Source organism: Sander vitreus, chromosome 14 (genome assembly GCF_031162955.1).
Source record: "Sander vitreus isolate 19-12246 chromosome 14, sanVit1, whole genome shotgun sequence".
In the NCBI taxonomy this organism is placed as follows: Eukaryota; Metazoa; Chordata; class Actinopteri; order Perciformes; family Percidae; genus Sander; species Sander vitreus.
The window spans coordinates 15719194-15731281 of record NC_135868.1 but is presented as its reverse complement, the minus strand read 5'-3'; the positions used below and the strand labels follow the sequence as shown (position 1 = coordinate 15731281).

At 40.2% G+C, this 12088-nt stretch overlaps 1 protein-coding gene across 2 annotated transcripts; it reads left to right on the top strand.

The window, feature by feature from the left end:
* The first annotated feature begins 727 nt into the window (after positions 1-727).
* Positions 728-10931, top strand: cibar1 (CBY1 interacting BAR domain containing 1). 2 transcript variants are annotated; one of them, XM_078268029.1, is made up of 9 exons: positions 728-892; positions 1566-1800; positions 1912-1980; positions 4014-4115; positions 4479-4484; positions 5094-5198; positions 6805-6918; positions 8609-8728; positions 10457-10931. In XM_078268029.1, the coding sequence occupies exons 1-9, from the start codon at positions 864-866 to the stop codon at positions 10580-10582; spliced, it is 906 nt and encodes a 301-aa protein (XP_078124155.1). In that variant the 5' UTR covers positions 728-863; the 3' UTR covers positions 10583-10931. The 2 variants fall into 2 exon arrangements, with proteins under 2 accessions (XP_078124155.1, XP_078124154.1); XM_078268028.1 differs by lacking the exons at positions 4014-4115; positions 4479-4484.
* Positions 10932-12088: the final 1157 nt, after the last annotated feature.

Sequence of the window (12088 nt, the reverse complement as noted above, 5' to 3'; positions counted from 1 at the left end):
ACCTGTGGCTCAGCAGGTAGAGCGGCTGTGGGTCAGCGGTTCAATTCAAGTTCCTACTGCCTACTGCTCCCAATTGCTTCTGATGGTTTGGCCATCCCCTTGCATGGTATCTTTGCCAGTATCTGTGTGTATGAAAAGTACATTGATCGTAAAGAGGTTTTGTGTTATACAAATGCAGTTTAGTCCAGTATTGTTAGCAAGATAAACTTAACAATCGTAAGTACTGACTATACAGAATGACCCATATATAGATGATGTAAATGTTCTAATATTATTTGATTATTATTTTTGATTGATCAACACACAGGCAGCATTTGAATGTATTTGGTCAAGGCGGATATGGCATAATTTTGACTGATTATACTGTTGGTTTGTTTAATCTATTACTATACATCATATTGTTCATTATATGTTTTGTATGTATGTATATATGTATGTGGCGTAAAAACTGCAATATTTTCCTCTGGCGTAGGCTACTGGTCTTTCTTTTTCATAGGCTATATCACTGAGGTAAGCAAAACTGTCAAAACAAACTCCGTTGCCTTACCTTGAGCTGACTTTTTTCGTCCTCTCTGAAGCTCCACACTTCACTCCAATTACAATAGTAGTTGTAAAGAACATGCAACTCTAGATATAACTTCAAGAAACAGAAAAGGGCGAAGAGAAAAAGTAAAGTCAACCAACGACTCAACCTCCCAGAATGCACTGCTCAAGCGGAAACGCCGGGGACTCCATGGAAACGACAGACTGGCGTGCTAGCTTGGGAGAAAGGAAGCCTTGTTAGCTAGCTAGCGTTACATCTGCGTCCAGATAAACTTGGCTAAACACTGAATACATTTCACTTACTGCCTTTTCCTACAAATATGAGCCGTACACCCGATGCAAGAGCGAGGTAAGAGACACACTGCGTCAAACTAAATCCTCCGTTAACGTTATTTGCAGTGGAACTGGTGCTGGGTAAATTAACGTTAGCGTTTACAAAAATCAACCTCCCAAGTGCAGCGAGGATATCAAAGGTCAGCTAGCTGTTAGTTAACGTACGCTTTCACGCTTTACATTAGTTACAGGTATAGCAGGGGATGAGTTAACAGTTCTTCATCAGTACTTAAGGTGTAAACACAAGACGCCATTAGTGGATCATGGTGAGATTGTTTATGATCTTTCTCTATCAGCTAACGTTAACAAGCCGTTAAAACGGATTTACGTTTATAATCCTCAAAATATAGCTCAAATGCTAACGTTTATCTATAGAAAATGGCCTTTTCTCAAACGGTAACTAACACTAGCAGTTACTAAATAAATAGGTTTTACTACACTCAGTGCCTGTATCATCAGTCAGTCATGATAAAATAATAGGCTTCACGAAAGAATCTGGAAAACAAAACACACAAGATGTTTTTTCATCAACTGGCTGCTACACATATATGTAGTTAGAACATTCTAACTCATGACTTATTGTACAAGAAAAATTAATTTGAATCTCCTCCCCCTACAAACAGGTGAGACAAATGCATTTGTGTGTTCCTATACACTATTTGAATACTGCTATCCTTCACCCTCTCCAGGGACAACCAGACAAGAAAGATTCAGGAAAACATCACCAATGTGGAGAAACATTTTGGAGAGATGTGCCAACTGTTTGCTGCCTATGTCCGTAAAACAGCCAGGCTACGAGACAAGTCAGATGTCCTGGTTCGGGAAATCGGCATTTATGCAGACACAGAAACGCCACACCTGAAGAGGGGCATGAAGCAGTTTGCTGAACACCTGGCCAAGATTCAAGACTACCGCCAAGCTGAGGTAACACCACAGTCAGTTATTTCCTGCTGCTTTGACTTCAATCATAATTTCATATCAACAGCATGAATGTGTTGTGAAAGACAGAACCTAACGTAAAGTTATGCCTTACAGGTGGAAAGACTTGAATCCAAAGTCATAGAGCCATTAAAAAGCTATGGAGCTGTAGTGAAACGTAAAAGGGTAAGTGTTGCTGTGAGCAGCAGCCATGTTGACGTCTACACACACTGAGTCTTGCTTGTTGAGATATCACATTTTAAACACAGTTATACAGAAATGCTGCTCCAGCTGCCAGTGACAGAACATGGACGAGTGCTTTAAAGGTCCCATGACATGGTGCTCTTTGGATGCCTTTACGTAGACCTTAGTGGTCCCCTAATACTGTATCTGAAGTCTCTTTCCTGAAATTCAGCCTTGGTGCAGAATTACAGCCACTAGACTCAGTCCCACAATGAGCTTTCCTTAGGACGTGCCATTTCTGTGTCTGTAGCTATTGAGGAGGAGAGAGGGGGAGGCAAGGTGGAGGGTGGGGGTGTGGCCTTGACCAACTGCCACTTTGCTCGTTTAAAAGCCATGATGTCTCTCTCTCATGGGTGGGCCAAATTCTCTGGGTGGGCAAAGCAGAGAAAGGGGAGGTAACCTTGCTACTTATGATCTCATAAGAAGCAGATTCCAGATCGGCCCATCTGAACTTTCATTTTCTCAAAGGCAGAGCAGGATACCCAGGGCTTGGTTTACACCTATCGCCATTTCTAGCCACTGGGGGACCATAGGCAGGCTGGGGAAACTCATTAATGTTAAAAAACCTCATAAAGTGACATTTTCTTGCCATGGGACCTTTAAAGACGGTGAAATAGTTTAGTGTCCCTAAGTTGTGTTTAATTACCATCTCAATTACTGCAGCTTTTTTTAAGTACACATTTCAAGATTAAATGTGCTCTGGCCTACAAGGAATTTTGGTAATTGTATCACCAAAATGAGAATAGGGGCTGAGGGGGCAGTTTACTCTCAGGGTTTAATTACCACTGCATGGCCACATGAGGGCAGTATTGATGTAATGATAGCATCCCACTGGCACATCAGCCTTTCCATGTGCCATTGTACCTGCGTGAAGCTGGCCCCCCATGTCATCCAAAAATTATTAAAAACACTGCTGTTCGTTTGTGCCGTAAAAATGATCGTTTGTGCAGTTAAGGGTTTTACGTAATTCAACTTTACATTTTCTGGCCTGTGACATCACCCAGCCCCCCATTAATGTCCAAATCTCCCCAAAATGGTCTCAATCGTTTGTGCTGATTTGTGCGGTTAAAAAAAACAAAAAACATTTGTGCTACTATATTTTTTAAGTTATAACGCTTTATCGGTTACACGCGTGAGGTCACCCAGCCCCCCATTAATGTCCAAATCTCCCCAAAATGGTCTGAGACCGAGATTTGGACATTAATGGGGGGCTGGGTGATGTCACTGGCCAGAAAATGTAAAGTTGAATTACGTAAAACCCTTAACTGCACAAACGATCATTTTTACGGCACAAAGTAGCACAAACGAATAGCAGTGTTTTGGGGGGCCAGCTTCACGCAGGTATTGTCAGTATCTCCCCCTCTCCGCATCTTGTTTTAACCAGGATTAAAGGAAATGTTCTACTTAAAAAATATAGCAAGTCAATTGTTTCTTTGTGACTTTTGGAGTCTCTCGGATACAGTGTTGCCATACATTATAAAACTAGTCATGTTGCCTTGTTGTCCAGTCGCCCCCTGTTGCAAAGTACTGTCAAAAGAGTGCCTCTTTTTTCAAGTATTTTTTTATTTTGTTTAAACTTAAATACTTTCAAAGTATGTGCCAAAAACACACAAGACACTTTTTTAACTTGTTTAAAACAAACAGTCCGCTTTGAGATTGATTGTGATTGGTCATTTGTTGTACAGGCAGAGGAGCATGCCAACATTTAATTAGATCTGGCTAAACTATTTAGTCTTAAAAAAAAGTTGTACTTGGCTGTACTTGATTTTCTGTCAACGCTGAAACAATACATCATTCTTTAATATTTCATTCCCTTAACATTACCGTTTCAGAGTAAAGACAACACAAAAGCCTGCACGACATGGTGTATTTGAGGTCTTGATCTGGAAACACTGAGTTACACCAAATGTTTTTTAGATTATGTCCTGACATAAACTGACAAATAATTGACTATCATTGCTCGTGCATCCATGCAGGAGGATCTGAAGACGACTCAGAGTGCCAGAGACAGAGAAGCTAAACAGATGGCTCAGCTTGAGAGGACCAGGCAGAGAAACCCCTCAGACAGGCAGATCATTGTATCCTTGCCCTGTTTCTCAAATCCTCTAATATCAAACAGACAAGAGACTTTCAATGTTACAACAATTACCTGTATACTTTTTAGTGCAGGCGACATCTTGGGTACAGCTTAATTTCTTGTTAGTTTTTTAATATTGATTACATTTTTTAATATTGCAACAGGAAATTAAACCTGGATCCATTTTGAATGTGTGTCTTGTCTAGTTTGACAATGTTTTACTTTACAGTATCTTCCCATCCACTTGATGCAATAACCATTTATACCCAGTTGCAGTGTGTAGGTCAGGATAAACTTGCAGTAGTAGAATAAACACAGACAACAGGCTAATATTTGTTTGGTTTTTCCTTGACCAAGTCTTCAGTCTCAGGTGTGTCCCGTGTAATCTGGGTTGTATGACCACGAAGATGAAACACATTTCAGAATTACCTTGAAAGTGTAACAACTCCAACAGAAATCATCCAATATGTTTCATGTTCATTTTTATTAAATGTGAAGCACATCATGGACATTACTTGTACACTCACAAACACTCGCTATAAACTATTTGTATAACGTGTATAACTATACACACGCCAACCTGCAGCACCTATAGGAAACAAAAGTAATTGCAGCAGTTCAGTTAATAAAGTTCATATCTTCTCTGTGTGTGTAGTTAAGATCGTACATTTGCATGCATGAGACACTAGTGTCAAAATTGCAGAAGCTATTGCTTTCCCTTTCTGTAATAGCGTGTGAATATCTGAAGGGCTCTTGCCGATAGGTGCTGCAACTTATGGTACTGCAGCTCTGCTGTTGGATGATATTAGCCCGGGTATCAAGTATTCATTTACTAATTAAGTAAATTAACAAGCATAAAGGCATACTGTTGAATTTCTGTTTATATACAGATTTTCTCAAAAACTGTAGCCAGCCATAACCTCTCATGTTAGTCTGATGTGTTTAATATAATGTTGTATATTCACTTGTTGACCATCAGGCTGAAAGTGATCTCCAGAGAGCCACCATGGATGCCACACGGACGACCAGGCAGCTGGAGGAGACCATAGACGAGTTTGAGAAGCAGAAGATCCGGGACATCAAGGTCTGCTGAGCTGTCTGTCCACATCAAATTAAGAACAATTTTAGTGGTTGTAAATATGTCTGTTAAAGCAGTGGGTGGCAGTGAAGTGGAAGCAGACAGTGAGGGTGTGTAGGTACAAACAACACCACCACCATAAACAAAGCGTAAAACATCTTCACAGCATACAACTAACAGATTGATTAAGAACAATTTCATCACAAATGTATACCCTTTTGCTTTAGGGAGCCTATATCGCCGCCCAGAGGGAAGAGGAATGAATTCCTCCAAGAGTGGGTGGTCAGAGCTTGACAAGATTGACCGTGCCTTCTGCAAAACTTGTCTGTCAAAGATCTTCGTTAGAGAGAGCTGCTGTATGCCATTTATCTTGCCGTCCTCTGTAACAATTTTGGACAGAGAACTTTTATATTGTAATGTTCCCATAGACTGAAATCAAACAAAAAGTTAAAATGGACTCAATATTAGATTTGTAGAATAAAACCATCAAAGTCTTATCTACATTAAAAGAGTTAAGTCTGCGCAGGAAAAAAAAAATTATTTTTGCAGATTTTGGATACATTGAGGTCATGGGTCAAATTTGATATCAATCACTGTAGGAACCTATAGGACTCAACCATCTCCACTGTGCCCTTGATTGTGGTAGGGAGAGGTGGATGTGAGGTTTTTCTAAAATCATTAACCATGTCCTTAGTCTTTTGAACATTTAACTTGAGGAAATGGCTGTCACACCATTCCAAGAAATCTGTCACGACTGGCCCATGATTGACCTTTCCATCCTGGAGCAGACTGACTATAACCGTGTCGTCGGCAAATTTCAAGAGATGCCTCTGTGTGGCAACTCCTACAGTCGTAGACTAAAACATACAATAACGGGGATTTCTTTTGGGGTAGTCTCGCTTTGCCAGACCTTCCTCCACAGCGCTGCGGAGGAGGGTCTGGCCAGTCCACACAGCATTCCGGGATTGGAGAAAAACGTGCTCTGGTTTATTGGTATTTCTTATAACCAACCACAGTCATCTTGGGCGGCACCAAGCACCGCACGGAGCAACGGCGCCTCTGCAAAACCAGGAACTTGGGAAGGAACTTGTTTTGGTGGAACGTGTGTACGTTCAAAGGTTGTTTTAGTCATGCAACAGAAAACTCAGATTGGACAGATAGTCTAGCTAGCTGTCTGGATTTACCCTGCAGAGATCTGAGGAGCAGTTAACCATAGTCCTCATAAATGGACCAAACTTTAAAATGTCAACACAAAGAAAGAGGAAGGTGACGGACATCCGGCCGAAATGAAAGACATCTGGCGGAATTTCTTCTTTTACTTTTGAGATAAAACACCATTTGCTCTAACTGACTGGGGTCTACATGTTATATTAATCCATAAGCCATTTCACCATACCAACATCAGGATTCAAATTTGACATTTACTGGTCTTTTCTTTCTTTTTTTACACCTGTCCACACATCTTAATCCTCCTTCAGTTGTTTGAACCTATTCTTCTTTTACCATTTCAAAACTATTATTCATGTCTTGTGGCCACAAGGTGGTTTTGTGATTCATTTAAATAGTTCCAAAGCCTACTCAGTACTTATTATCCATATCTTTCCCCTTATAGAAAATCTTTGGTGAGTTTGTGACAGTGGAGATGTCGTTCCATGCCAAGGCCTTGGAGGTGTACACCTTGGCCTACCAGAGCATTCAAAGTGTGGATGAGGAGGAGGACCTGGAGGTAGGCTGATGCTCTGCTTAAGGTTAACCATGGCCCAGTCATTCTAATTAGCCTGCTACTGTTTATGCTAAGCAAATGTTTGAAAATGCAAAGTTAGGTGTAATTATTGACCTGACATAATCGCTATGTCACAGACAAACACTCTGTATATTTAAATGTGCCTGTGTACTAGGCTAAAGCTGGTTAGTCTTGCTGTGCACTTAATTAACCTGATGGTTATATTTAACAAGTCCAAGCTCTCTTATTCACCCATTACTCATCACCTCATTGCTCATACATATTCTCTAGTCCACACCCTTTGACTCGTGTGGTAACTTTGAAGTAACCTGCGGTGAACTCTTTACAATTCAGAGTCATAGCTTGCTACTTTCTTCTGTTTACAGTTTGGTCTGAGAGTTTTGCTATTAGTATTTAAAGAGACAAAACATGTAGTGAGAAAACAAAGGATCTGACTACGTTTACATGCACATAATATTCTGGTTTTTGCCCTTATTCCGAAAAAGACGATATTCCGACTAAGCTGTTGACATGGCTAATAAAAGTGAGTATTCAACTAATATTGCCGTTTACATGTAGCTGTGCAAAATACGATTTTTTCAAAGTTTACCAGCGGTGGGAGACTTGTTGGACCGTGTGAACACAGCCTCCCTCTTTCAGTCCTTCAACCAGCTTCTTGAAAAGGTCGGCGTAGCGATGTGTGTGCATATCCAAAAAACAGTTGATATCCAAATCTTTGATAACGTTTAAAAGTTGCTGCGTTTCTTCTTTTTATCGGGTCTGCAGCTTTGCAAACTGTTGGCTGGTTGGTTTGTGTACAGAAACCATAGCAACGCACAGAGCTGACCATAAGCCTGCGGTGAAAACCCCAATTGAGACGCATATTCCAAATGCGCTGTATACATGTCCAAACAATGCTTCTAAAACCCGAATGATACCGGAATATCCCACGTCTTAATTGGAAAATGCTATATTCGGAAAAAGGCCTTATTCGGAAAATCCAACCAGAATATGCTGTTTACATTCTGAATAATAGTGGAATATTGGTGTGCATGTAAACGTACTGAATGATATTCAGTGAGGGAGGTTCCTCCTGCAGATGCCCTTGTGCTATTTCGCTCCACCCCTTGCTTTCATCTTTTTGTTTTTGCACTGATATCCTCTCCCTTCCATTCATATTGAAGTGAAACTCCTCACCCGGACAAGGCTGTTTTTCAATGACTCATAGTACAAAGATTGAATCATCTGAAAAAGGCACAATGACAGGCATGACGATAATCCTGATCAAGAGTTCTAGTGGAATTTATTTTTTTATGTGGTTTTAAATGGCAGTTTGCTGTGTTATCAGAGGCATACCTCCCTGCTTTGTTTATGTGTGATCAAAGAAAGATTGGCAGTTTTTTTTTTGGCATTTGCTGGATATTCCAGGTTGGAGAGTTGTGTGTTTTCGCTCCTGAGACTCTACATGTTATTTATTTTATATAAAATACAGCAAGTATTGTGTAACATTCCTAAACTAACAATGTGCACTCAAGTTAGTGTACAGTGTGGCCACTTTACAGTCATTTTTTTAAAAATTCATTGTTATCTTGTATTATGTCCAGTTCACACATTAAGATTGCAATGGGTATAGGCATTGCTTCCATTCTCCTGTTTCTCTTTGGAAAAATATAGCACATACTGTCTTTGGCAGGTATTCAGGAGTTCGCTGCATCAACCTGACTACCACTCACGCTTAGACATAGTGCGAGCTAATTCCAAAACCTCCCTCGATCGGACTGGGTCTTTCCTGAGTACAACAGGGACCTCACAGGTAAGATACAGACAGTGCATAGATGCTCTAATAGAAAAAACTAGAATTTCCCCAGAAGATCCCTGCTTGACTAAGTTTCTGTTATGGCCTTGCTTTTTTTCATCTTTGACTTTGACAGTTGCGTAAGTTACATTGTGATAGTCACGTTACATTGTGAAATCAAAAGATTCCCTTCCTCCTTTTTTGAAGTAGTAGTAGTCTTCGTAATACCAGGCTGGTGTGACAACGTATCAGTCAAACTTATCAGTTGTGCCAAAGTTTATACGCAGCATCACCCCAGCCATCATTTAGTTTGAGTCTCTACACGTCATTACATGCCAGTAACATCATGCATTTCCTCCTACCTTCTGGTTATCAACTAGTTCAGTCAACCCAGGGTTTCCCAATCCAGAGGCGCGGACGTTCACATAAAAGAGGCGGTGTTTGCACAGCACGACCAATCGCAAACATCTACCAGAGCCGCAAGAAGAGGAAATTATAATTCTACATAAATATGAATAACACAGACACGGTTTTGCAGGCAAAATGCAATACAGTTGTTGCTTCCTAAAACAGGAAGGAAAGCTGGCAAAAAAAAGCCGACGCTGTAGATGCATAAATCACAACGCTTATCAATATCACTTCCCCATCAGTCAGGCACAAGATCTGACCATAATTACACTTGTGCTTTCCATAAACTGTCATTGCTTTAGCCTATTATTTCAGTTGCAACCCTGGCAGTGGTAAGGTAAGCGATCGTGAGAACAAATAAAATATATAAAAACATAATTCAAAAGGATGTGCGCATTGGCAACACACTGCTCAAGAAGCAGACAAATAGGCTATACGTAATTCCCTCCGCTTAAAATCTATATCTTTCATAAAAATACCAATCAGGGAATGTTAATGGGGTTGTCGGTCTCTAAATGTTTTAACTTTTATGAGCGCACCTCTCTCTCTCTCCACGCACCGAGCTCCAACGGATCTTCTAAGAACGGTGACGATCAATTGATTGGTCAGTAGGCGGTGCTTTTACACCGGTTGAGCTCTAATCTCCAACATAACCTGCTTCCGAGCAGGTTAGGTGTTCAGCATAAGTTACCATAGCAATTTAACCCGGTAACAAGTGATCCACCGTCGTGATACACAAAACCCTGGGTTGAACCTGAAGTTACCTCGTTAACGCCAGATCTTGCTTCATAGTACATGCCTCAGATTGTAGCTTGCAGAGGCAGGTTGCAGTCCAAACATGTCATCAGAATGTGCCTCAAATGCATCTTGCGCCACAACTTGAGATCAAACTCCTTGATTAGGTTTGATTTTATCTGTGGGGATCTGCAATCACTGCTAAACAACAAACACAGTTGCAGTCAGGTATACAGTACAGTTATAAAAGTGGATTGCAGAGCCTGTTTACATGCTTGATAAAACTCCAGAGGAAAACTGCTAATAAAGGTAAAACATGACAATGCACATAAAATTCCGTGCTTAGATTATACACATGCCATGATATGAACTTCAACATGTCAGTCCTTCAACATATAATACAGTAATTTACTACAAATATAGACAAATGTAACCTAATGAATTTAGTGCATATTGGGGTGTGTTCACACCTGTACTTGTATTGCCCCAAGTGAAAGACAGAAATGCTCAGGAAAAAAAAATGACTGCGAAAGCAAAAATTATGTTTAATGACTGCCTGCTAATAGTTTTAGTTGCATAGTGACAGTTTATTTGTTGTCACAGCAACAAAGAGCTTCCAGTCGGCAGACAAGAAGAGAGGAGGAAGAGGAGGAAGATGACGAAGACGAAGATGAATCTGAAGAGGAGGAAGATGAGGACGAAGAGGAGGACACAGATGATAAACATTGATTTTGTTTTTCTTATTCTGCGTTTGTCTGTATGGAACAAAAAGATATCAAAAGGTGTATTACGGTTTTATAATCTTGTTCAAGAAAAGCTGTGTCATTGCCAAAATCACCTCACACGGGTGATCTGTGCAGTATTGTAGTGTAAGTGTGTTGTAGTTGTGTCATGCTTTATAAGAGAACATCTTGTCCTTTACTAACATTTGTCTTTGAAATTCAAGCCAATTGTTGTCTTATATATTTTTATATAACACATGCTGATATGCACATTTCATATTCATTTTACTGGAACTACTAGTGCATTTCATTGCACCATCTATTCATCTTAATGAATAAAAGAAAATAAGTTTTAACATTTTGCATTGTTTCAGTGAATTGCCATTCTATAATTAGTAGATGGTTTACCCTCATTTTGCATAAAAATGGCTGTGTGTCCTCAGATTAACAAAACAGCTGTAACTGTAACAAAACAAACTAAAAACTCAAAGTCAAACAGCCAATGAGGCACCGAAGGAGTGAATCTTACGCACAGATAAAAACGTTCATTGTCCAGGCAGAGATGGCATTTTGTGAGGTTTATTTATCCAGTTCTTGGCAAACAAACATTTTAAAACAAAGGAACAATGGCATCTCTAGGCTCTGGTAAAAAACCATCAGCCCTCGCCAGTGTCTACCTCCTACATACCTGATCGCCCCTATACCGTATGTAGACTTCACCTGGTGGCTAAGGCTGCGTGGTACTTTCAAAACAAAAGCACTAGCAGATACTTCAAATAACCAAAATAGTGGCCGGTTGGTTCAGTGGGTAGAGCAGGCGCACATACATATACTGAGAGGTTTATGCCTCAACGCAGAGGTCCAGGGTTCAAATCCGACCTGTGACGATTTCCTGCATGTCTTCCGCCTCTCTCTCACTTTCCTCCTATCAAAATAAAAGGCAGAAAAGCCCAAAATACTAAAAGAAAATACTAGTGATATAAACAAGCTCATGTAGCTGTATTATTCAAGCAAAACAGAAATTAAATAAATAAATATTGAACTATTAAATATAACAAAACAATGGCAGCAGAGAGGTTGATTGTTATTTCAGAAAATGTTTATAGTGGGAATCAGCCTAAGTGACAGTAGTTATGCAATGATAGCAGTTAAAAGTGACTAATCTCTTCCACATACATGCAAAAGTTGTACAAATTGTGTGTGTGTGTGTGTGTGTGTGTGTGTGTGTGTGCGCGTGCGTGCGTGTGTGTGTGTGCGTGCGCGCGCTGCTGGCTCCGGCTCCTATGTCTGTCTTGTATGAGTCACTCAACGCATTTATCATTCCTCATCTGCCTGTGTCATGAAAAATACTTTTCTGCCCTTGGACTTGTACACATCAACACACATATATTACTGGTTTGTATCATTATATGTTTGACAAAGAAACATTATGCACATTTACACATGCACAAACTGAATTCATGGAGAGGAGTGCTGTGCATGAATTCAGACTTTTTCAATAAAGGGGTACCAA